The sequence below is a fragment of the Rhea pennata genome, chromosome Z, assembly GCF_028389875.1.
Source record: "Rhea pennata isolate bPtePen1 chromosome Z, bPtePen1.pri, whole genome shotgun sequence".
Classification (NCBI taxonomy): Eukaryota; Metazoa; Chordata; class Aves; order Rheiformes; family Rheidae; genus Rhea; species Rhea pennata.
The window spans coordinates 21451074-21479022 of record NC_084702.1 but is presented as its reverse complement, the minus strand read 5'-3'; the positions used below and the strand labels follow the sequence as shown (position 1 = coordinate 21479022).

At 35.9% G+C, this 27949-nt stretch overlaps 1 protein-coding gene across 1 annotated transcript in view; it reads right to left on the bottom strand.

The window, feature by feature from the left end:
- Window positions 1-27949, bottom strand: part of CNTLN (centlein) — a 202298-nt gene that overhangs the window by 67912 nt on the left and 106437 nt on the right. The window contains exons 12-14 of the mRNA XM_062599459.1: window positions 25853-25978; window positions 5774-5823; window positions 518-609 (exon numbers count right to left, since the gene is read on the bottom strand). Of these exons, the coding sequence (XP_062455443.1) occupies window positions 518-609; window positions 5774-5823; window positions 25853-25978 (268 nt within the window). The remainder of the gene's footprint in view (window positions 1-517; window positions 610-5773; window positions 5824-25852; window positions 25979-27949) is intronic.

The window sequence follows — 27949 nt, the reverse complement described above, 5'->3', positions numbered from 1 at the left end:
AGGCTAAAGCACACAAAATACATATTATTTTGCAAAAAAATGACAAACCCACATACATTCAAATGTTTGAAAGTAAAACGCTGTTGTAAAATTTAAACATAATAAGTAAATTTATCACTATTAAGTAAATTTATTACTATTATGCATCAATTTTATTCTGTAGCAAAATATCCGAGGAGATTAACTCTTGATATTGTGTAAAGTTAAATACTCAGCAAAAGAAATGAGTATTTCCAAACTTAAGAGTGGTAAATGCTAACCATATGCTGCTCTTACTTTAGATGATTTGTTAGTTTTTGACATTTTATCTCTACAGAGTATTAATTTACTCTGACATTAACAATGTTTGTCCCATGATGCCTCCACAGCTACTACACTATAACTGATTATTGACACAATTTTGAAAATCCATACTTTTGAATTATGAAAGGAAAGTCATGGCTTAGATTCATGAGTACCGACTTGTATATATGACTCATGTTAAAATTTAGATTAACTTGCTGAGTTGATATCTTACCTTCTGTAATGTCTGATCCGAAATTTCTTTTGTGTTCTTCTTCGGAGTACTGTTCTTGACCCCATCATCTTCACTAATTTTAAGAAGTAGCTCTATTAGAGGAAAAAAACCCTCTATCAGAGAATAAATAATATTTTGTGACAGCTAGTATTTCAATAAAACAATACTTAGACATCTTAAGGATTCTTACTTTCTCTATCATTTAGACTGTGGTCTATTTTCTTGTCAAGCCTTTTGGTCAGTTTCTAAAGAGTGACCTCTTTTCAAAGTCTTCTGTCACATAATTATGAATCTTTGTAGCATCACAGTATGTTTTTTTCAGAGTACAAGCTCTTCAAAGGCACAATAGATCTGCAGGTTAAAGACGCTGTACTTTCATTCCCATTTTTATTCTTTTATAGACTATTCCCTCTACGCCTTAAAAGCAGAATTCATTGCCTTTTTATCTACACAGTCACTACCAGTTTTGTTCTCTAGGTCTTGTCCCCTGCTAGGAGGATCAGAGTGACTGGTGAACAAAGCAAACAGTAACAGAATTAGGATGGATGAAAACTTTAAACTCCCTTTTTTGTTAAGTGAAAGATCATGTACTTCACCAGACAAATCACACAAATCATTCATTACAATGTTGTGAATTCATAACAATTAGAAATTGATACAACTAATGAGTGTGAACACAACTAAGCACCACTATGCGCTTTAGGCACTAAAAATCTCACACAGAAGACAAGTTAAATTTTGGTCTATTCATAGAAAAGGATGATGATAAAAGATTTAGCAGTAACACTAAATCAGGTAAATCAAAAGTAAAAAATATTGTATTCAGATTTGAACAGAGAGCTTAGCATTCACAAATTGCCCACTACTCAAAGAGCAATTATAAACCTCTGAATGTCTTTTTATTAAATTTGAAATGATGTGCTCAAGAACAAAAACAGACAACACTGTAGAAACATCAAATGTTCATTTTTTCCCCATTCTGCCCCACCAAATTAACAAAAAAAAAAAAAAAAAAAAAAAAATCTTAAGGGATAAACATCAGTGTTACATGATGAAGCTCTGTTTTGGAAGCATCATTTCAAACTATGAGATGACACTGCAGGTCACTTAAAAACTTTTGATTTATAAACAAAGCAAGTGTAGAAGAAAACAGCGTTACTCTCTGTAGATTCACAACCCTCTTGATATAAACAGTGACTAACAAGTTTGTTAGAGTGAATTAGACCTTTCTTTTGTCTTTGGAACATGTCATGGCCAATTAATACTTCTGTATTCATGAAATAAATGGAACACTATTCTAAAGATAATAAAAGCTGAAAAAGGTAAAACTATCCATCTGGGGAATATGTACCTTTACCTTGATATTAATATGTTAGTTCCCATGTTATTTGAGAGTACAGTCCCCCAGCACAGTGGTACTGCATACATTTACAACATTCTTTAGGCAACACACAAAGATAATATGAACATGCTTTTCATCTTTTTCTAAATATTCACTCATTTGAATGCCTGTTATAGCTTTTATATCAGCATTTACTGTACACCACTGAAAAGAAAAATGATTTTCCATAGTCAAAGAAACTGATCAAAGCACACAAGGTGTTACATTTATTATGTGGATATATTAAAATACAATTCACAACACTATCTATAAATAAGCATATTATAACCACAGAAGAGAATAAATAATACTACTGCAAAATAGGTACTAAGGAAAATCTCTGCACATCTTCAATATTATCATAGAAATCAGAAGTAACATAAGTTAAATAAAAGCCATAGGTCACTGATGTGTAAGCCTTCCTAATGAATACAAACTAAATGGCCTATTCAACCCCCTCCCTTGCCCCCAACTGTTATGTACTTGTTCACAGGAACTGGTCAGGGACGCAATGAAACAGCACTGCCTATAGCTGTGGGTCTGCCTATGATAGTAGAAAGATTCATCATGTCAGTCTACTCAGCAAGATATATGCTCTATCCATCACACACCTACATAAAAAATACCAAGTTCTCCCTCAAGGAATAGATCCACAAGTCATTAAATCCACAGTCTTCAGTCAGCAAATTACGATGGTCTTATGTAACTATACCCCTGTCCCACTGAGAAATTATTAACTGCCAGTTTTAGAACATAGCAATTAATTTCTAATTAATAATCACCAAATCTGATTATGAGGTAGTTTGACATGGCTGCCAAAATGGTATTTGAACTGTGATGCTACAGTTCACTATTAGGATTTACAGAAAGCCTTCTTAGGCAGAGAAAAAACTAACTAACTAACTAAATAAATAAAATAAGAGCAAGTATATCAGCCAGTTACCAGTTCCAGGTTTCCAAAGACAAGCTAAGCCTGAAGCAGAAGAACTACTGTGACCACCAGAAGAACAGGAGGCCATTCTTATGCAGCAGCTGGAAATACAGCCAATTTAAAAGTTCTCTAACAACTAAAGAAGTCCAACAACAATTCTTCATAAGAAGTAGAGGAGTAAACAACTTGCTGTATTAAGAAGCTTGCTCTTTTTCTGTACAGGACTAGATGGATCCAATTTTCAGCTTTTGGAGTAAAACATCTAAGTCTGTCAACATGTTCTTATCTTCAACAGGACGTAACTAATGATTAGTTAGATTTAGATTCAATGAATATTGAAAAATAATTTTCACAGGCAATTGAGACACATCTCAGACAACTGAGCTAACCCAGACTTAAGCTGGGAATGGAAAAAGAAAAGTTTGCTTTTCTTATGTCCTGTATTATTTTTTAAACTTTATTAGCCAATGAGGAAGAAGAGCAACAAAGCCTCAACATACCAAAAACAAACTTCTTGAAAGCAAAACAGTCACTCTCTGCTTTCTTCTAAAAGAAATGAAGGCGGCACAACTTCTACAAGAGTTCTGATGGAGGTTAAGAAATACTCTTTGAGAACTATTCACTCAAAGAACTCGGCCTGACATAGTCTGCACAGCCCAGCCCCCCTCACACAAATAGCCATTTTCTCAACAGATCGCTACAGTCAGCTTGAGTTTCAGTTTTTCAGAAGATGTAACCATCATTTGTATCTTTGAAACTGTCTTCAGTGATTTTCTTTTCCAACCAATTGGATCCCAACAAATTTCTCTGGTCTTCTTGATGCAGAAAACTATCCAGTTGCACTTTCTATTTTAACTTTGGATTCAATTTGAGGGTGAGACAGAAAGACCACACATTCTGCAGAACTCAGACAATTATTTGTGGCTCTTGACCTCTTTCAATTTGGCTGAATAAAAAAATAAATAATAGCTATTCAGTACTTCCTCCTGACAAGCATGACTGATACCTAATCAAGCAACAGGACAGTGCCTATCATTTTTAATGCAGAGAAGCTCAGCCCCTTTTCAAGAAATTATCCCCTGATGTTAGAATGCCTGCTGAAAATGGTTATTTGTTTCAGGTGAAAGTGAATACCAACACCATTGATACATTAAGTAAGTTCTTGTCAGGTTTCTTTTTAGAAAAGGAAACACGCTTACTTAAACAGTGAACAAATGTTATTTAGACTGTATCATGCTTGGCCTGTCAACAGCTTCCAGATAACAGATAAGAGCTTTTACTTTTATTTGAGCAGAGGAAGGGAGTTCATATCCATTTAGCTATTTGTACGTTTTTATTTTCTTTGCTCGTTTTCTCATTCTTATGATGAGGAGAGAACATAACTTTGCAGTTGCTTATAGTTTGCTCAAAATATAGTTTGCAATCAATTGTCAGATGTAAGAAAATCTGTTGCTTAATGCACATCTTGGATTTGACCTGATAATTTACCAAAAAAATTCCCGTGACAAAAAATGCTGGGAAAGGTAAATAAGATTTCCCTAATACACTTTACTAGCATTTTAATCCTTCTCCTCAGTCACAATAAAGCAGCAAGTAACCACTATAATAGTAATCAAATCAGAAGTGTGTATCACTCATCCACTTTTAAAGAGGGTATATTCCAATCTGAAAAGTGATTGAAGAGAAAAGGAAGAAAGGATTAATTGTTAAAGCACTAAACATGTTAAGAGCCTGCAGATCCAGGGATTTGACTGTTTTTTGGAAATACATGGTTATTGCCCAGCATGCTCCCAACTCCTGCTCACTGTTGACTGGTTTTGCACTTGTATCTCTGCAAAGACTGTCCAAATTAGCAAAAACAAAAAAGTGATTTTAAAGTCAATATTTGAAATCTTCACTAGTTTCCTTTAGCTTTATTTTGGGCAATGAAAGTAACACATAAGAAGTAACAAGAAAGTAAAACAGTAATTTTCTGTCATCAACAGCTGGGTCTTTCTACTTATTTTTATAGAAATTCCAAAACAAGCTTCAAGTAAAGGAAAAACTTTCCTTTTTATTTTTCCATTCAACTGGTCAACATTATCACAAAAAAAACCCCAGCCAACAGCAGAAAGAAGAGAGCAAGAAAAGTAAGGCGATCACGTTTCTTTAACAGAGCACTTCCTCAAAGTCTCCTACTCCCTGCCCCTGGAAAATTACTAAGCACAGACCAGGATTCGACACCCAGCTGTACCTACACACTTGTTAATACTTCTTCAAGGTAATGCAGGAACAGCAAATACTACAAAGGATTAGAGGAGTGACGGGGACGCAACAGCCATTTACTACTTACCTCCCTGGCAAAAACTCATTTCTACTAGCAACTGTTTTACAGGCTCTACAGATACAAGAGAAGATATCCAAGAACAATTCTTACAAGGGTTCACCTATATTGACTTTCATTCAGATCCACATACTTTTTGAGATTAGCATTAAAAAAAGAAGTCTGAATCAGCATGTGATTTCTATATTGCTGTATTTCAATAATGCAAGAACTATTTCAGGCTCTAGAAGCTCCAGAGAAAGCTTCATAAACACATAAATGTTTTAGTTTTTACATATATATGAACATATATTTTAAATACATAAAAATTAACTGTTTTTATATGTATCATATAGTATCATATAGTATATCACATGTAAATAATTCACATGTGTATAATAGTGTATGTTATAATCAGTGCATACATAAAAATTATCATTGATTTAATAGGCATGTGGAAAACTAAAGAAAAAACATACAGAGAAGTAAGAATATGTAAGATTTTGTTCTTACGAAATACACATTCAAGAAAAGATATTAACCCCATATATACTATCCTTAAATATTTCTAATAGAGTACATGAACTATTGATTTCCCTTTTTTGTTGTAAATATAGTTTAGGTCCTGTATTGTAAGCTTACCCATTGAGCAGTATACTTTCATCTGATCCAATTCTTCTTCAAGATTCAGTCTAGGAAAGAGGAAATACGTAAAAGAATGACAGAACAATCACACATACATGAGTAAAAGTATTAAAACAAAATTAGAGCATAAACATATCTAAATATTACTGATGATGAAGCTGTCAACACTAAGGAATTAGTTTTCTAATATATCAGCACTTAGCTGATCAGCACAAGTCATCAGCACAATAACCAATTAAAATTTAAAAAAATGGAATTTACAGAATTCAGATACAGTATTAGTAAAAACATATACTAAAAAGGTTTCAGCTGGTCCTTTTAGGTAAGAGACAATACAAGTAGGAGATGTCATCCTATTCAGGGAAGGAAAAAGTAGTCAGTCACAGGGGATACCACCAGATAACTTTACGCTGATGATCTTAATGCTCTTCTCTTCCTAGCAACTGTTTGAGAAACTTACTAACAAAATCCATCATCCTCTTCTCTGGCCCAGAACTTCTGGGGGAATAACAGTTTATCACTTTTATAGCTTACTCTATGACAACAAGCAGCTCAGGTCAACTACCTGAATTTAAAAAGTTCTATTTTTCATTTTAGAAAACTCTGTATACATAAATTTGCCAGGAGACCAACACTAAAGTTCCAAAGACAAATTAGGAAATGCTAGTGTTAAAGGATGTCACTTGCATTTAGTCCACTTACATGTTTTCTTATATAATTTCTACATGCATACAATCTCACATGCACACTGTTTAAGCAGGAAGATCCCACCTATTTTAGCCTGGGATCCTGTAACACAGGATAGGCACGTGTGCAGATTTTGTTAAAAATACAGCCTTGCAACCAACACTCATGCACATTATTCTAGCTCTGTTCTGAAGGTTGGATTACTAATTTCCTCATAACCTTTTCTGGAGTTTCTTGCAGTACTCCAAACAGTATCATCTAACTGCTTTACAGGAAATTTAGTTTTCAAAATCCCTCTGAGACGAGGCACGCAAACACAGGTCAAAATACCTGCTAACTTATGGAAAGGAGTTAATTTGAGATACAAAGACTTTTCAGTATACACTATATTTTACAGCACAATGTATGTTTGATGTATCTCTTGCTCAGCTGTAACTCTAAACACTACAACTCACATTCTACAGCCTCACAGGAAGTACACAGAAACATATGTGAAAAGTTCACATAATTGGCTTTGCATGGTATATGAGACTAGCTATTTACAGCATCAGCCAATTGCCTTCACAGGTTGACTTTCTTTGTTCTTCTTTCAGTCTCCATGCTTCAACCGCCATCAGTTTCTATAACACAGATAACAATAGCCTTTTGTCTATGCTGTCCCCAACTTCCCTCATAGCAGGTTCACTCTGTGCACTAAAGGACAAAACACTTCCTTGGAAAGACATTCCTCACTGATGTTGTTAAAGACTGAATTCAATAACACACGAATGCAAGAGAGCGAATTAAGGTTGTTCTGCAATGCTTAATTCTTGTGCTTCTACCTTCTGAACATGTAACTTCTCAGCTTTAAGGACATTCTTTGAATGAAGACATATTTATATACATATACACATAAATACAAACTGCCCACTTACACACTAGGTAGGTGGCCATCGTACAATGATAATTGTTCAAGACCTTTAAAAAGAGTGAATATGCACATAAAGGAATTACTTAGAATAGTGAAAGATATGCAGTATTAGAAAAAATCTGAAATAAGTGAAAGAGTAATGTTTTATAGTCTGAATATCTGAAGCATCTCCAAAGAAATTCTTTTGGTTGTGAAATAGTCTCCAGCTGAAGTAATGATCTATCTGGAAACATTTCAAGTTAGCCTAGACAAGAATTTACATGTAATACAGATGCAACACACACAAATCAATGATCGTTTCAGATGAATACTAGAATAGCCTAACTGAGTCAGACCAATGCTAGGTCCATCCACCACCAGTGCTCTGTCTCCAACAGAGGCAAAAGGAGATGCCACTTAGGGAAAGTGCACAAGCCTAACCATTTCTGCAGTCCCTTCCCCTTGTACTACAGCCTCTGGAGGAGGAGGGCTCAAGCTGGCAGAGGACTTCACTGCTTGCTCCTTTTCCATAGCCACATACAGACTTCCTGTAAGCACCCACAGATACTGTTTGCCTCCACAGCCTACTGCAGCAGCAAATTTTTGAAGTTCACACAAAGCTGTGCACTTCTATCTCTGTTTTACCTTGATCTCCCACTACTTTCACCAAGCACCCCAGTATTCACATCATGGGATCCACTGAGCAATAGTCCCACATTCAGCTTACCTGCTGCCTCCATGATTATGTAAACCTCAGTTTATACAGCCCTCCCCAGCCTTCTCCTCTCCAAACTGAGGATTCCATCCCACCTTTCAAATCTCTGCTTGGCAGGCAGCTGCCCTTCCGGCACACTCACTAACTTCACCACCTTCTTCCTGAGATGTAGACATGGGTGCACTAATGTATGTTATAGCAACAAAAAGGTGCCCTCTCTCTTGTCCTCAGTGCTCTTCCTGCTAAGGCACAGCATTTTCCTGCCTTGTTAGCCACCCCAGCGCATTGGGCTGATGATACTGGAGACCTGCAAACACTGACCACAAGGTCTCATTCCCGAGCTGTAATTGTCTGCTCTGAGTTGCTCCTCTTCAGGATGGCCTCGCACTAAAGCTTGCTTGAGGCTCTTCTACAGTTCCTTGCCACAGGTACAGCATTTGACTGACCAAAAACAGCTTAGTATTATCTGCAAATGTGGATGTTTTACAGTTTCCTCTCCTTTCCAGGTCACTAAAGAAGAGATTGAATAAAGCTGGTCCCAGTTCCGACCTGTGAGGAACACCGCTCTTGATTTTTTTCCATCCTTCACATGGCTCCTAAGCACTATCCTTTTTTCCTCTGATTTAACTAGCTCCCTGTTGCTAAAGGGACATTTCTTCCAATCCCAAAACAATTGAGTTTCTTTAATAATCTTTCATGTGGAGCTTTGTCAAAGGCTATTTGAAAATCCTGATCTGATTTTATCCACATGGTTGTCACCCCCTCTGGAATTCCAGCAGGTTAATGAAGCAGGACTTTCCCTTTATAGGGAAAGCAGGTAATGGTGTGCAACTTGCATTTGGTAAGGCCTTTGAGATGGTCTCCCATCTTATTGCCATACAGTTAGGATCTGGAATTGAAAAGCAGACAAGCCACGCAGCCACTTTCTCAACAAGACTATGTTCAACTATATGTTCAACGGTAATCTTTTCCACCATCCCCTCTTTTTTTAAAAGACTGACTACCATATTCCCAGGAATGCAAGTTATATTCCGTGATCTATAGTTCCCTTTGGAACCATTTTTGTGGATGGGAGTGATGGGGGAAATCTGCCAGTCCACTGGCATAGTGGCCATCTATAATGATGGGTTACAATTCTCTAATTTCACATTTGAGTTCCTTCAGAATTCCTGGATGAATTCTAATTATTACATCATTATTACAGTGTTACATTATTACTTGACCATTATAATAAAAATCAAGTTATTAACATCTACTTTATCTACTTGGCCTCATAATTTTTGTATACTTACTTCAAATTGATCTAACAACTCTGACCTATTTGCTAAAAAGAACACAGCAGATGTCATCAGATGACATCTTTCTAGCATCTTCAGCAGGGAAGTCTGATACACAGATTCACAGAGCTACTCTTCTTTTAGTGCTGGTGGATGACAAGTTGACCATGAGCCAGCAATGTGCCCTTGTGGCCAAGAAGGCCAATGGTATCCTGGGCTGCATTAGGAAGAGTGTTGCCAGCAGGTCAAGGGAGGTGATCCTGCCCCTCTGCTCAGCCCTGGGGAGGCCTCATCTCGACTACTGCATCCAGTTCTGGGCTCCCCACTACAAGACAGACATGGGGCTACTGGAGAGAGTCCAGTGTAGGGCTACGAGGATGATCAGAGGGCTGGAGCACCTGCCCTGTGAGGAACGGCTGCGAGAGCAGGGCCTGTTCAGCCTGAGGAAGAGAAGACTGAGGGGGGATCTTACCAATGTGTATAAGTACCTGAAGGGAAGGTGTCAAGGGGATGGGGACAAACTCTTTTCAGTTGTCCCGTGTGACAGGACAAGAGGCAATGGGCAGAAACTGAATGACCAGAAGTTTTGCCTGAACGTGAGGGGGAATTTCTTCACTGTGAAACTAATGGGGCACTGGCACAAGTTGCCCAAAGAGGTTGTGGAGTTTCCTTCTCTGGAGATCTTCAAGGCCCGCCTGGATGCAACCCTGTCTAACATGCTCTAAGTGACCCTGCTGAGCAGGGAGGTTGAACTAGATGATCTCCAGAGGCCCCTTCCAACCTTACTGATTCTGTGATTCTATGATTGTATTGCCTTGTAATCACTGTGTACCTTTTTACATTGTTGTCATCATGCAAACCTACAAATTTCCTACCTGATTTTCTTTTTCACTTTATTTAACCAAAATTTTATGATCACAGTTTACACATCTTTTGAAAGGCACTCTTCAAGTTCTCTCTAAGCCCTCTGAACTTTCCATTTACTTTTGACCTCCCATTACTTCTTCCTCTTCTCACTAAAGCAAGCCTAAACTTCCTATGTTGAACATTTGTCTGTGACACCCACCTTAACTTCCTCATTAAGTCCTTGCAGAGTGCAGAAGGGTTTTTTAAGCCTTTTTTTTTTTTTTTTTTTTTTAAGTTGCAGCACACATTTTGCCTGAGTTTCTAATGAAGTATCCTTCTTAACAGTCTCCAGTCTGCCCACAGGTTTGTTGTACCACTCCTTTCAGTGTGTGGGAGGTTTAGATATTTTTGGACTAGCCCCATTTTTATGAGACTCCCTTTCTATAAAGCGAATGTGCATATTCTAGATTGATTGATGACTAACCAAGACTAATCAAACCTAATCAAAAAAGACAAAAACTTCACACCATCTTCAGAAAGGATAAGATCTAGGAACTATATGCCTCACCTCCATTCCTAGGAAAGTAAAGGGGCAAAAGCCCTTGAAGCCACATCCAAGCACATGATAGTCAAGATGACAAATGGAAACAACCAGCACGGATTTACCAAGGAAACCATAGGAAAATTTGGTTTGATCAATCTGATTGACTTCTGTAAGAGACGCCTGGCCGTGTGAACATATTGACTTCTGTAAGAGACGCCTGGCCGTGTGAACATATGGAAAGTATGCAATGATGTATGAATTGAATTTGGTAGGGCCTGTCAGATGGTCAGATGCCATACAGTTGGGATCTGGAACTGACAAGTAGACAAAGTGAGTGGAAAATTAGCTGGACTGCAGGGCTCAAAGGGTGCTCAGCTGTACGGAGTCCAATGAGTAGCTAGTTACTAATGGTTCCTGAGATCACCTCAGGCATCTGAAGCAGAACCAAAACTGCTTAATATCCTTATTCATGACCTGAAAGACAGGTTAGAATGAACCTTCAACAAGTCTGCAGATGATAAAAAGCTGGGAGGAGCAATTTGAGGGTGGGGCCTTTGTTCTGAGACACCTCAATATGCTGAAAAAAAATGAGTGGACAGGAACCTATTGAATCGCTACAGAACAAGCCAAACATGAGTCAGCAGTACGCCACTATGGCAAACGCTAGCCAGTTTGACAGTATTGGCAAAAGTGCAGTTGGCTGCTCGAGAAAAGTAATTTTGGCCCACTGTTCAGCACTTAGGAGACATCTGGGGTGGCTGTGTTCAGTTTTGTGCTCCCCTGTACAAGAAAGACATTTTCATACCAGAGCAAGTCCAGTAGAGAGTTACCAAGATTATCAAGGATTGAAGCATATGATGTGGCTGGGTTTGTTCAGCCCTAGAAGGAGAAAGGAGGATTTTATTGCTGTCTACTTAGGGGGAATATAGAAAAGACAGAGCCAGTCTCTCCCTAAAGGAGTACATTAGAAGGAATGAAATAGCAAGAAGTTGAAGCGTGGGAAACTCCAATCAGATTTAAGGGAAGGGGAAAAAAAAAAGAGAGAGAGAGAGAAAGAAAGAAAATCAAAAGATCATTAGGGTGGCCAGACCTGGAACAGTTGCCAAGAGATGTCGTGGAGTCTCCATCCCTGGAGAGAGTCAAAAGTCAAGAAGATCCCATATAAGCTGCTCTAGCTGATTGTGCTTCGAGCAGCGGGTTCCTTCAAACCTGTGTGATACTGTGTTTCTCACTACATTGAGGTCATTGTTATAGAGTGATTCCTTCACTCATAACTTCTGAAGTAAGGTACCATTCAAAATGAAATCTAGAAGGTATCTTTTGTGGTTTCTAAGACTGGTTGCTCTAAGAAAAGTTCATTTATTGTATACAAAAATTTTATGTCTACATCTTGTCCTGACATATTGTTGCAGGCTGCACCAGAGCAGATAACATTTACAACTCATTTAATCTAGCTTTGCATTTCTTGATCCCTATCAACATTCTGATAAAAAGATCAGTAGTTCAATCCTACTGTTACTTATTTACTATTAGAATATAGGGCTTTTACTCAAAAGCATTACTCAGTAGTCTCTTTTTCTGTAATATTTGTGTGATATTATATCTAAATAAACCCTCCTAATATGGTTCCTACTCTATGACTATGCAATCCTACTGTTATCCTGTAAAGTTAGTAAGTTATGTTTCTTCCTTCACTTTTCCAAGATACCTAGTGTACCAGGTTTGTCGTCTGAGGCCAAAGCAATCTAGTTCTCATCTCATTGTTTGGGCATCTAATAATAGTGTAGAAACTCCTGTATATTATTACCTCATTATGTTGCAATGTATGCTGGTCAACTAGGAGTGGAGGCAATATTTTAGAACATGCTTACCTTATTTTTTTATGACTTACTACTATCAACACCTGCTTCCTCCTCTCCTTTAATGAACCCCTGTACTGTAGAAGCATTCTTAGTTCAAGAAGAGACTGTGACAGAAGCTAGACAGCTGGCCACATCTCATTTATGGTCTCATCTAAGAGGTTATATTCCTTCCTGCTAACCAAATATTCGCCCTTCCCAAGATCTAAGTTTTTGGTAGCACCTACAAAACATGCTTCCTACATAAATAATCATAGAGGTCACCCTCACAAAATAATAACTTGCACTTCACTGTGAAGGAATTGCTACCTGCATTATGTGCTTCAATTTTTTTGATTTGAGGAAGCTTACAGTAGTGAAGCCTCTTTTTTCAACAAATTATTCTCCTCTCATCCTACCTTATCCTTATTAGCTAGTTAGCAATCTGGAGGAAAAAAATGGTATCTCTGAAGCCTAAGAATCTTCAGTTCATAAATCTGCAAGTTTTGAAAGCACTCAGGACTAGCACAATTAGGACTGAAAAATTTCAGTATTCATATGCTGAAGGAACTCAAGTATTTGAGTCATTTGAAAACAGATACTATACTGATTCTTACTCAATCTTTTCTTTCTGAAAGTAAATACAATGTAATATGACACCTTGAAGACTTACTTTCTCCAAGTACTTTATGGCAAATATAGTGTTAAAAGAAAAAAATGTATGTCTGTCTGTATCATGACTGTTGCAGTTAAAATGTTTCACTATCATTCATAAGTCATTTTACATTTCAAGGAAAAAAGCAAAGTAAGAATTGCAATGTGAAGAACAATGTACAGAGGAAGAAGGAATGAAGGTCCTTCATTCTTATCTATTTTTCTCCAAATTCAGCAGTAAAATCTGCTCTTACACAATTTGTTTTGATGTGCTACTCCAGCTAGAACTTGTAAAGAAGCATCTGTATTTGCATTACAACACACCTGAGATACAAGCCTGGTTCAGCTGCCTAAATTCACTACAGAAGTATTATAGTCTGTATATTTTGTCAGAAAGCGCATAACTAAACAGTAAGGAATAAAGGATGCATTTAAGTCTTCCGATAGAATTCTTTGCAGGGAGAATATGAGTGTTACTTTTTCCAAGAGCAATTGAATATGATCAGTTGGAAGAATCTTCAAGAACAGGTTTAAGAAAGAAATGTTCAAAGGACCAAGCATGGACTCTGAGGAACTTAAGATAACTAAAAATGTCACAGAAAGTTGCTGAAGTACAATGGAACAGTGAAAGAACACAGTGACAAAAGAATAAACTGTTTTTCAATCTTTCATTTAAACCATCCTCTCCTGATTGGAAGCTATTGTCAGTTACTGTCAGCTAATGAAATATAGAGCTAAGGTTTGAAAAACTTTGTTATATTTTCTTAAAACGATATCTGCTCAAGACAAGGCAGATCTTCATCAAGACTTTGGCTGACTCAGGCTCCCATGTGCCAACCTAACATGTAAGCACTGATTTATCTTTTGCTAATTTTCCCTCCTTCTCCAAAACTTCTTTCAAACAGATCTCAAGATAAACATCTGTGTTTGTAATCTGCTACAGGCAGATTACTTTTAACAGACTGTGCTTGATCCACCACACTTTTAAAGGGTCCATGCACAATTCTTCCTTGACAAAGCAGATTAGGTCTGCCAATTACCCAATCACATGGATTCTAGCAAGATAAAATACTTCCTTCACTTACTGAGAGTGAAGGAAGGATTGCTTCTGCAATCCCTCTATTCAAAGGATCCAAAATAAGCTATGGGTGGTAATTTAGAATAGGAATGTACTACTGGGTTTTTTTTCATACTTTTTTCATACTTTCTCCATACTTTAATTCAGAATCAAATAGTTTAACAATATTTTATAATGATAATTTTTTTTTTTAGATAAGGCTTTTCAGCAAAACAAATGCTTCCCCTCTGCATGTATTTGATTATCTATTTTCAGTTAAAAAACATTTTTGCAAGATACTTGCCCAATCAGATCTTAACATTTACTACACTTCTGTCATTGTTTGCAAATAGAGGTGGGAACAGAGGGAAATGGCTTCATTTTACTGAATGTACTAAATTTTTAATCAGTTATAATTTTACCTTCCAGTATCGATTCTGCATCAAGGGTATAGAATAAAACTGCACAGAGACAATAAACTCAGAGAGTCAGAATTGCAGTTTCAAAGCTCAAATACTGTGAATAAGAGGCTGTAATACTATTGTAGAACACAAAGTAATATTTGCTGTAATTATCTTAAGCACATACTCACTGGATTTACTGCATAGTTCTTTTTGCATGGTTTAGTTTCAATTAACACATCAAACAATAGAAAGAAGAAATGCTTTAAGCTGTAGTATTAACTGAAAAGGGCTATTTTGTCCAGTGAAAAACTTGTGTTTGATTTAACAAGTGCTAGGCAACAGGCATTCTCTTTATGGCATCTGAAAAGATCCACGACTTAAACTGAACCTGTGAGAGAATCTTTAAGGATATTTCTACAGTGGGAAGGTAGTTCCTCTGAAAAGCTTTTCTAGCAATAGATGACTATAGGCTCAAGGCATAGGAACTAGAAGTCTTTGAAGGTTATTACATACCTTCTTCATGTTTTGCCAGCAGAAATGTTGGGAGTTGAAGGTTTCTCAAGAATACATGATGTTAAAAATGACATATATTGTAAGTGCATTATATTAATCCTAGTGTAACTGGACTTCTAACATTTTTTAAGATTGCTCCACAAATTTAATCTGTTTTACAATTATGTGCAACTATAAGCTTGACTTCCAAAAAAATAGTTTTATTTTAAAATTTTTGTACATGATATCAATCATTTTTTCTCCTGATAAATTAGGCAGTGGCTAATTGAAGTAAAAGAAATGATAATTTTACATTTTTGATTAGGTACATTACCTTCCCCAATGAAGGTTATGCTCTTTGTTTATTTAAGCACATCTCTTATCTTGCTTTGAAAATTCAAAGTGCAAAGAGAAAGACTTCGGTCTTTTGAGCTCCATTTGTAGAAGAACTAGAAACAGAACTTAATCTAGAGATGCTACTCCTGTGCAGAAGGAGAAACATCCTGCAGCTGAGCTTGATGAATTAGGAGAAACAAAAAGAAAGGAGCAAGTTTAGAATACTAGATAACAAAAGTGATTAACATTCTAAACCGAATGCGTTTCGCAATGTAGAACTCTAAAGAAAGGCTTCAGTAATCAAAATAAACAAAAACAAATAAATATTTTCCTGGTAAAAAGGTTTTGCTCTATAGATTCTATAGATATATATTTTCCTTGGAAAATGGACATTTGAACCATAATTTAAAAGGGAGTGATGGGATTTGAATAAAGTAGAAATATGCAGGTCAAAAAAAAAAGAGAATCAAACCTACATATGAGTATAAATTGATGACTATCAGCTCATGATGAATTTTCACCTCTGCACTTCTTCTCTTGATGAAATCAGAAGCTAGTACTACATTTTAAAGTCTGTCACATTAGTGCTGTACATACTACTGTTTAATTCAGTTTTTAAAAGAGAGGTTCTTACAATATAATTTTATATAATACAGACTAGATTGGGCACAAACATTGCAAAAATGATTATTAAACAAGGTGAAGTACACTAACAGTTTGCACAATATTGTATACTGACATGCAGAATAGGTGATCCCTAGTAGGGGATTCAAAGTCCAGAAAGCTGTAGATAAGCTTTTTAGCACTGCAGCATTGAGATTTTGATTGAAAAGCTTAAAATATAAATTAAAGTTAACTGTAATTTCAGTATGTTTTAAAAAGCAATAAAAAACTGTTCAAAATGGTCTTTGAAAATTTGCATAAAACATCCTCTATTTCTAGAGAGGAATAACCTCAGGCAAAAGATACTCATTACTAGGAATACCTATTAGCAATCCAGATGAAAAGAAAGTAAGTAATCATTCAGTTAAACTTTATTAAGTTTCATTAAATTCAAAGTCTTAACTCATATCTGCAATGGTAATACTAACACAGTGAACTATTTTATAAAGCTTGCAGTGTTGAAACTAATTACTGCTCAGCCTGCATCTAGATGCAGTCTTTACAATGGTATATTTCTATCAGTGTGGGTTTTTTACCTGAAAAAGTATAAAATATGGCAACATTTTTTTCCTGATTTGATTGGAAAGTATTTTCAGTTCTGACTGATATATACTCAAGTTTTCTACAGCCTTTAATAAGGTTGTTTATCTGAAAAATGTACCCTAGAAACTTGGTAGAACTGCACCAATTTTACTGATAACATAGGTTACTTAACTACGAACGGTGTACATGTTGGTTTCTTCTAAATTTAAGAATAAAAAACAGGAATCTTGTATCTATTAAATGAACTGAAATTTTTATTAAAAATGTGTATTCTGCTCCTATGCATATTCTTCTGCTCAGGTCAATTTCGTAAAGAAGGAGGGAAAAAAAAGATTGGTTTTGCAGTCTGACTGTAGGAATAATAAGATTAGTGGACCAAAAAAAGAATCCGAAGTTTAGAACTTCTTCCATAAAATGCCTTGCTCTTATTTACACTCAAAATCCTCATGTTTTCTAATAGTTTTGTTCATTTCAAATGATATTTCATCAGGTGGGAAAGAAGTAACTTACAGGGCTTCAAAGCCTAGTAAGAAACACATGGGTAAAATCTGATGCACTAATTTTCACCATTAAGCTTAACTGAAAGAGTCTCATGACCTTGAGTTTTCTGCACACTGATTCTAAGTAAATCTGGTAAAATTTGGCTATATTTCTTCAGTAATTCTAACCAAGAAATGTTTTCTTATCCGATTCTAAAACATGGTCAAGAAAACAAAGACAGCTTCTGACAATATAGTCTATTCCAAAATACTCCTTTAGGTTTTCTCTACTAACAAGAAACATTTCAGGCCAGCAGTATTCCCAGAAATTCTAAATTAGTTAGGAACGGAACAATTTCCAGCTCTTTCCTAGCAAAAAAACAGCTGATGAGTCCTTGAATTAGCAGGAATCAGTATCCTAAATTAGCAAGGATCGACTGCAGCTTCCTCGAAGGCTTCCAGGACCTTCTAATGCAGCAGATCAGCAGTAGAATCATGTTGTTGTTTTTACCCTGTAAGCCAATATAGATTTATTCCTACCATTCTGAGAAGAGCTTCAATGTTTTTTGTTTACTATCAATTACTTGATGGAAGCCTTCCTTGTAACATATACACAAAAGGCACTGAGTAGAAAAGCACAGGTCATTCTTTATATGTACTAATTGTTCATTCATATCTTCCAGCTATTATTGCAACTGTCTTGGATGGCAATATTGAAATTGAAATATTTCAATACTGAAACAAGGCACAGTAAAAAATCCAGATAGATCAAATCTAGCCATTTAATAATTTATGCTGGTATTGTATACCTTTTTAAGAGTACTGATTTTGACGCATACCAATTGTTTCCAGTACCTTACAACATTCTGAATTTTATTTTCTGGTAATACAATGCTTTTGGTTACTTCTTCTTTTATCTGGATATTTCCCTACACCCAAGTACTCATGCTTTCAGTACCTAAAAAGAGATAACACAAGAAAAACTGTTCTGCAGAATCAGTTTTGCCAAAGGAATTACTTCTGATTTCTTTTAGATTATAGCTAGGCATCAGCAAGAAATTCTCTCTAACAGTTGCTTACTTATCAAGTTACTATAATACGTGAAATGCTCATACCATCTGCAAATAAGCAAGGCTTCTGCAAAACATACCTTTTTTGCTAGAACAAAATTTCCTAATACTCATCATTTTTAATTGTCAGCATTTCTAAAGATACCATTAGGAGCTCCCACACAGCTCCAAAACTAAGCTACATAACACATATGCGTGCTTGGGTCTGAATGCTTTAAGGAAACGGTAATTTAGAAAGATAGCCTGAACTGCAGCATGAACTTTCTCTCTGCACTTATCAGTTTAGAGGGCTCCTTCCCACAAGAGTTGCTGAGCTTAGATTACCCAACTGCCAGAGGAGTGTAGTCAGTTCACTAGCACATCACCACCTCAATAGTTAATACACACCCCATAACTCAGCCATACTTCATCAGCAGCTTTCATCATTCACAAGTAGAGTAACAGAAGACTCCTGCACTCCTTTGCCTGTAGATAAAAGAAATTAAGAGAGCAGGCTCGTAGTAGTCTAACATAAACATCCAAACAAACAGTAAGACTTTCTTCCATTTGTCCTAGGGAATTTTATCTGGTAACAAAACCAAGCAGAGAATCACTCCTCTAAGAGAGCAGAATACGTATGAAGGAATAGCGCACTGAGGAAACGTATTCCTTCTCAAGGATTACAAGTCATAAGACTGTAGTAGAATGATTCTTTTCAGAAGAGAAATAAGCAGACCAGCTACAATCTCCTAATGTGCTAGCATGCTCTTGATGCTGTGGACAGATACCAGTGGTGCAGCCCAGGAGCTGCTGCAGTCAGGGAAGCCTTTCTCTGAGTCTGAGGGGCACCTATTGCCCTTTCAGTTGTTTTCCCTCAGAGCCATGGAAGACTGCTGAAGACAGAAAAGCCAAAAGAAGAAGCAAACCATATAGAAAAAGACTGCTAAGTAAGCTTTGCTGACTTTTTGCCAGGGTCCACAAAAGAGTTCAGTAGTGTTCCTATTAAGGTAACCAAAATAACCATGTTTTCAAGACACTGAGTCAAAGTAATATCAGGGATTTTCTTCTTCAGATTCAGATTAAATGTACTTTTGTAAATGGTCAATAGAGAAAATATGGGAAGTGGCTGTCATAAATTAGTATGGGGAATCTGATACATCATTATGCAAACATTCATTTTAACTTTCTTCTGCAAGAAACAAGCTAGACACAAACTTTATCTGACTTTTGCATGTGAAATACTACTCTGATAGAAATTCTTCACTTTTTTCCTATAGAGTTATGATTCAAGAACATTTGCCTGCAGTACGGGCAAAATATGCTCTTCTCATAGGTCTGTATATTTATGTGTCAACTGACAGCCTTGGGAGGTGAGAGTAAACCTTGGAGCAGGTGTTTGATCTAGATTATACGAGAGAGCAAAAACCATTACATATGTCTGGGGATAATGCTGCCAAAAGAGTAAGGCAAAACATACTAGCATTACTTACATTTTGGGCACATTCTAACTATCTAAAATGATTTAGCAGAATTTCTTTACTGAAGGAAAATTCTGAAGAATTTACACAAAAATCTTGCTGCCATAACTAAGGAAATGGAATATTTGACTATAAAGATTCACGGGGCTATCTTATTTCTTACACTTACATCCCAGAAATATGTCTTTATCATCCTTGTTTCACAATTCAGCCACTTATAGAATGGATGAAAATTGCAGGAAGCAGTATCCGTTGGCACTAAGTAAAGTCTGTCTGATTTACAACCCACATTCAGGAGTGAAAAAGGCTAAAAGCAACTCCCCCACACCTACCCGATCTCTGCTCACGCTACAGAAAGAAGTGAACAATGCTATGTTGTCAAGAATGAGTTCAAGATGTATTTCAAATTAATAGTCATTGGAAAAACAAAGATGTGCTACTGACTAAAGACTAAAATAGTTTAAATATGCAGCATAACTTTTATCTTGTAAAAGCATGGTAGAAACTGATGTCTAAAACTTTATATTCCACGTAGTAATCTTTTCTTTGTTTTACTGTAGCATGAAATCCAGTTGATTGATCACAAGATGATAAAAAAAGAAATAAAAGTATCATTGTGTGAATTATGTGCATCACTTCAATTTGGACCTTTTCTTTCCTTTATAACAAGGCTATAAGAACAGCCTCATATATGGGGAACAAACTAGCGTTACTGCTATTTATTTTAGGAAGGACTCTGTCTGAAGAGCCAGGACCATGGTGCCAGCGCATGGCATCTATATACCTCAGAAGAAAAGCACGTGGGAGAGGGGCCTCCTTTGCGTGAATATCAAGAGAGTTACCTTCTCCCCAGTACTTTTACCTTTTATGTAAAACTCATATGAACAACAGATAGAAGTTTCTATTACTTGCAGATTGTTTTTGTAAGAAGGTGGTTTCCAGTATTGATGTAATCCATTTTTTAAGTTATTGCTTACACTCGAATACTTTAGTTTTAGGGAAATTTGTAAGAATTCATGTCTATTCTCATGTGATTGTATTTGAAAAAAGCAAGTAACAACACTGTGTATAGCATGCATTCTGAATTCATTAAAAACAATTTTTTCTGTAATAAGTAAATTAAGTAAGAATTTTATAAATATAAACTTATTTTGCCTTGTGCATTATAAGAGGAGTAAGTAGATTATCATAAACATCATCCTGGTTCATAGTGCAGGTCTGCTAAGCTCAATATTCATATTTTTAGAATTCCAGAACTGAAAACTTCAGGGAAGTGTTCAAGAAACAGGGTAGAACATATAGAGATTCCTTTAAAATTTAAATTGGAAACATTTATTTGCAATCCTTGGGGAAAAAAAAAAAAAAAAACAAAAAACTAATGTATCCACTTCTTTGCAAAATTAAAATCTTAAAATTCCATATGATTTTGGTAAAGCTGATAAACATTTAGCACTGAGAAGTAACATTGAAGATTTGGTGGTTTCCTTTCCAAAATCAGCCCTATCCAAAGAAAATGGAAAGTCAGCGTTGTACGCTAGGTTCAGCTCTATGTTGCAGCAGAACAGCACTGCCCTTATCTAGATCTCCAGAAACTCCATGATAGGTCTCCTAGAGAAAGGTACATAAGCTGCTTTCCAACAGCTCTGGATTCAGAATTTCATTACTCTCTTAGCATAGCAACCTGACACTTTATGTTACTTTTTGGTGTGTTATTGAGTTACAGGTTCACAAGCTTTTTACCATGACCCTTCAATATAGTTTAGCAAAGTGTATTTAGCATTTCTTTTTAAATATGTATATGGTTGTATATACATATGTATACATACATATGTGTGTATAGTTGCATAAGAATGTTACGTGGGTTGATAAATTAGGATTATGTAGGAAATGCATACCCCATTTTCACTTAAGCAAAAAGCCTTGGTCTGGGTAATAGAGAAAAGAAAGAGGCAGTATTCTCACAGGCAATGAGCTTACCGACAGTAAAATATTTCTTTTCTGTAACACACAGACAATCTGCAGAAATCGCTTTGATTCAACAGCAATGCAGGCAACATATGTCTGCAAGTAACACATAGAAGAAGGTAGTTTAGAGTTCTCCCTTTTCTCTAACACTATTCTGCTTTTTTCTCTGATAATGCCACAATTTTATTATTAATGCAACTTTAATTCTGTCCTTTCCCAAATATATATTATGATAGAATGTTTACGACAAGATTGCTTATTTTCAGTTTGATATAACCTCATCAGATATGAAGAGGTACTGACGCACCACAAGCTGTTGGAGATTTAATAATACTACCTAGATTTCAAACCAAGAAAGCAGACCAGGAAAGTCTGATTAAATATGGAAAAATACAAATATAAATAATATTCAAAAACACAGTCAGCCTTCAAATTTGTATAATAGCTAGGACTTCAGTAAATACAAGATCTGGTGGCTAATAGTAAGAAAAGTTTTAGAGAAAGGCTTAACAATTCAAGATCACTAATCTCATCAGCCCTGCCAGACCACTCTTAAAAGAAAACAAATTTGCTTCAGTTATCTGTTACAATATCCTGTGAAAGAATAACAAGTAGCTTGCTTAGGAAAGAGAAAATAATTCTTTTCACAGAATGAGGCCATGTGAGTTAATTATGTAAAAGCCACTAAATAACTTCATCTTGCATTTAGGGTTTTAACTTTGGTCTTTTAAAAATATCTGTTGAAAATCTCTCATTTAGTACAATTCACATTGCTATTTTCTAGTATTTTCAATTACTTTTGGTGGGTTTAGTCAACAATTGCACTGTTTTACGTTCTTACACTTAAGCTTTAACTGAAGGAAAAAAAAAAGCAGTGACATTGCTTTATTCTAGTATTCTGTCATCTTCGTGAAATGTTTTCAGCGGGAGGAAATCTGCTATTTTACAACTAACAATCTTTTTATCCATTCAAAACTTCTGGAAATATTTAATAATTTTAGTTAGCAATACTATGTTATAAAACTAAATATAGCTATGCAAAAAGTAAGTATATAACCAAAAGTCATGATCTATTAGTTAAGTATGTGCAGTAAGAAGCCAGCTAGAGACTTTTTTATGGGCACAAATGGCTCAAATTTATGTATCATGTTACGACTGGGAAAAATACAGGGTGTAGCTTTAAAACATACTCCATTATTAACTACAAAATAATGCAATACATACTATTCTTTACTGAACACACACACAAAAAATATGTACCCTGACAGGCCGAGTTTACACAGAGAAGGAAGACACGACCTTAGAATAAAAGACTGAGATTTGAGAATAGATTACATGGGTATAGACTATGGCAATAGTGTATCAGCAAAAGAAGTTTCACAGAAAGAAAAAATGTCTCATATTGCAGACTTTAGAGTGGTAAAAAAGCCCCACATTCTGCAGTAACATTCTCCAAAAGTCAAATCAGATTTCAAACACTCTGAACTTTGTGAAAATTGAGACTTCATACTATCACTGTTAGTGTCCAGCCTGAAACAAGCATATTGTGTTGCACAATGTACACATTTCATGAAAGTCTGAACAATCCCTGCTTACAATGGGGAAAAGAAACTTTATAAAAACTAAAGGCCTGACAAAGCACTGTGCACTCTTTGCACCAACTTCAACAGGATTTGGAATTAGGCACTGCAAAGACAAGCATTTTTTCCAAGAGCTTTAGTTTTTCCTGACTTATAAATAAATTTCATGACTTACAAACTGATAGCTTAGAGTATGCTAATACTGCTAAAGACTCACTTTGAGAACCAGGGACATGCATCAAAGGGTTTTCCTGTTTTTACTGCATATAGTTTCTTGCACTCTCCATCTAGTTCTAGATCAGTAATACATGCAAATTAAAGGTTTGTTTAGTTGGAGGGGGCAAAGAAATAGAGAAAAGATAATCTTTCTTAGAGTTAGAATAAAGAAAGAAACAACATACCATTTTGTTTTCTTAATAGTCATTCTCTAGTCTATTCAAACATGGAAGTTACATATATCTAAAGTTAAAACAGACTTAAAACAAAAGCAAATCCTTACAGAGACACTCATGTTTAAGAACTGCTAAGTAGGTTTGGCTTATATCTGCTCTTAATCTATTTCAGCTAAAAATCAGTACATTCTATCAAATTAAATACGTTCATGAAAACTATGGGCTAAATTGATTTGCCTACATTGTTTTTAAAATCACACTTTTAAGTAATTGGTAATACCCTGAAGATCAAGTCCTTTATCTATAGAACTTAAGAGGGAATGTAAGTACTAATGACTATCCTAAAAAAAATCAAGTACAGATATTTAAATACTCACTTGCTTCAATGAATCAAGACATTACTGGAGGCAGACATTGAAAACAGACATGCAAAACACAGACGCTATTGTTTTCTCCCTTATTTCAACTAAAAATAAGCTAGATTGCCAATAAGAAGTAAAAAGCACTTAATCCCACATAAATTCATCATAATGATCACAAGAGCATACTGGCTTCTTATTGAGAATGAGGCAGAATTAAAAGAATTCATTTTGACTTAAATGTTTTAAATTTTAAAGATCTCAACTATCTCTTTCTGCCACTTCACCACAACCATGGCTAGTCAAGGCCACTGATCTGGAATGCACTAGGTAAAAAAGGGTTCCCAATAAAGGTGATGGTATGTTGCTGATGCAAGTGCACCAGCCTCTAGAAAACCATTTCAAATATATTGACCTTCAGGGCATGCCCAACATATAAGCAAACTCTGCTTCTTAGCTTTATGTGAAAAGGAAAGGTTTAGTGCAGATTTTCAGTAGGTTACTTTTCCCAAGTTACTGTTGCCTGCAGTGCATGGACTGATCAGTGATGGAAGGAGGATCACAACAGCAATCACATGTATGGCAAGAGAAGTGTTCTTTCCTATGTAAAAGGCAAAATCAAAATCAAAAAAATAAAAAAGGTGACTTGTGCTACTTTCAAAACAACGCAGGAAATGTTGTAATGATGAAGTGACAAGGACAGGCACACAATTGTAACTAGTGTGTATAAGAATACCCCATGCAACACAGCTACTGGCAATACTATATATAGGATGCTGAAACAGCATATGGGCAACCCAACGACTTATATACTACAAAACATTTTGCTGCTGTTGAAATTCTGTGATAGCAACCTTCATGGTACGTCCACAAAATTGGTTTGCATTGTGACCCATTGGTAAAACACATTTTCCTTAATGCTGACAAAAAGATGCTCAAAGTTTGAACAGAAGTTTCTACAATGTCTCGATTCTTAAACAAAAAAAAATCAACTTGACTTAGAGGAGCATTAAACAGCTGCAAAGGGCTAATCATACCATACTAACTTCCTTTTGTCTAGTATAAAAGGACATTTTCTTACTTTGCCAGGCTGAGTATAATAGCCTATGAATTATGAGATCAAAGAAGCAAACTGTATGTTTTCTAAAGTAAGAGTTTCCTTCACCAAGTTTTACACTTACTACAGCTAAAAGAGCTGTGTGAAGGGATCAGCACTAAACCCAAAGGACAGGCTGTGCACAGCAAGAAAGAGAGCAACTCCCTCGTGCTTTTTGCAGGTCACTACCAAGGACCATGTTAGCAGATCCACACCAGACCCTTAACAGGCAGCTCTGCTGCTACCAGTAATTAGCTTGGACAGCTCTGGCTCCAGGAGTAGCAGCAAGGCTACACCATAATGAGCTCAGCTGGGATTAGCAGGACAGGGCAGGGAACCAAGAGAGCTGAGGCATTCTGCATTGCGTATGTATCACAGAGATCAAACAAGGATGGCTGGCTAGGTTATCCCCTCACCACCTCATTCCAAAAATGAAGCACGGCAGTGTATAAAATACAGGCTAATGAAGAGCGACACCTCCAACAGATGAGAGCCACATTAATTAACACAATCCCTAGATCATGGAATACAGTTTCTGTTAGTGCTAGCAAACTTGTAACTTGTCACTGATTTAAGAGAGGGAAAAAAAAAAAGAGCTGACGTTTTTCCTTTCTGCTTGTGGTAGATGGTTTAATCTTGGAATTTTGCAAGGAAATCCTCCGGCATGGCCTGCAAGGCACAACCTTAAAAAAAACATCTGTTTAAATAAATGCTGCTTAAGAAACAAACTCACTTTTCAATCAATAGCTTTTCATGCTCTCTTCTGAAATAAGCCAGTTCATTCCATACAGCATCAGAATCCTCTTGACAAAGCTGATGGGGGTCTGCACGCTGGTATCTGTTTTTACTGCTTTCAGTCCTGTTTATGAGTGAAAACAGATTGTTTCTTTTTAAATATCTACACATTTTAAGACCAGGCAAATGAAAACATACTTTCTCTTGGAAAATAGATCTGTAATTGTTGTATATACTAGATGTAAGCCTTGTATGTTTGAAGGGGGTATACATTTCATAACGCATGACTCTTAAAACGTAGTACTATAAAAAAGACCAATTAAGTAGTTTCAGACAGAATTCCTGATAGTATGGCAGCAGGGCTCTCAACTGACATGTGGCTAAGCAGTATCTCCCTTGTTCATTCTATAAACATCTTTCATAATGCTGATATGAGAAAGCAGAAGGTGGAAGTATAACACAATGTCTTGCAAGAAAATTGAGAGCCATCAGCTCCCCTTGTACTTCTGCAAACCAATCTAGAAGTCACACTAATGTCCATTCTACTTCCAACTGTTCATCTACTGTCTAATAAAAGAATAAGGAGTCTATAGATCATGACGCATCAAGAAAAGATATACTGAATTCAAAAGCACAAATGAACATGAAAATATTTCACAAGATTTATTTCAGAATACTATATTTAATGTACTTTAATAATATGAAAAATTATAAAAAGTATTCCTTTACAAAATTAATTTCAATCTCCCTGCAATTTAAATTCCTATGACCATAGAAATAAACTACCAGAGAATCTGTTAAGCTTAGAATGCCCTATCATCTTTGCAGTCATGTATATCTGGAAGCTGTATGTGCACTGACAGGTGGATTAGGTCCCATCAACTGCCATCGAGACAAAAGGCCTATTAAGAATCAGGAAGAATGAGGTCCTCCACGTCTTATGAAGGATCAAAAATGCCACGTAAGTACCTGATACTGAGTTTCTAATGAATAAATTACATTACACCAGCAACATGAAGTTTTTTGAGATGTCAAAACAATAGTTTAAGGTATAACAACTTAAAGACTGGTTTTATTTATGTCTTGTCTACTCTCCTTTGTTAGTTTATTAAAAAGGAAAACAAAATCCTTCAGTGTCAGATAAAACCACTGAAGGTTATATCTAACTCTTTTCTGATGACAAAAATCATCAAAACCCTCAATTTTTAGCTTTTCACATTAATTATCAGTGAATAAATTAACTACTACGAATTGACAAATTAATTTTAATTAATTTAAAGATTATTTCCCAATACCTACTCTGCTCAAACGTGTTCATATCTGGACATAAGCTGGCCTCACTCCTTTTCAACAGAAATAGAAGTTCCCTTTTTAACCAATGCTTCACCATGTATTAAGTTTGAATATACCTATCATCTTCATCTAGGTTGATTTTTTGCATCTTTTTACCTTGGCCCCTTTGTAGACTATGAATGTTTCCTTTGACACTGAATTAAGTCATTTCATTTGATAAAGAACTGTCATCCAATAGGTTTCAGTCATTTCTGGCTTGCACTGAATTTAAAACAGTGAGACAGAAGATAAAACCCTAGATGTTATTCCTAAATAAATCCAGCTTCTTCTTTAAGAAAACTCCAGACTTTTTTCTTCTTGAAAGACAACAACAAAAAGAATAAATAAAAAGCCAAAGGATGTATAGTAATATAAACCTACTCAAATGGACCAAAATGGTACTCATATGTAATGGATAGATTATCATTTCCACTACATCATCCTTTACATCACCTTGGGCACTGTAAATGGCTATTAATTATTGCACCATTTTCTAGGCCTCTTTTTTGGTCAGAAAGATATTAAAACAGTCTGTGTCAAGATGAATCAGGCTATTAATAGCTAATGAATGTCTAATGTCTAATGAATGTCTAATTACAAAAAGAATTATTTTTAGAAAAATATACATGCATACTATGAACTGTAGGCACTTGCTGAAGTCCTGTTAAAGCCAACAGGGCTTAAGAATCTGCTCCAATTACTTTCTTAGAATCAAACCTAAACAACTCCATCTCAACAGTGTCTGATAACTGAAATGGTAAGA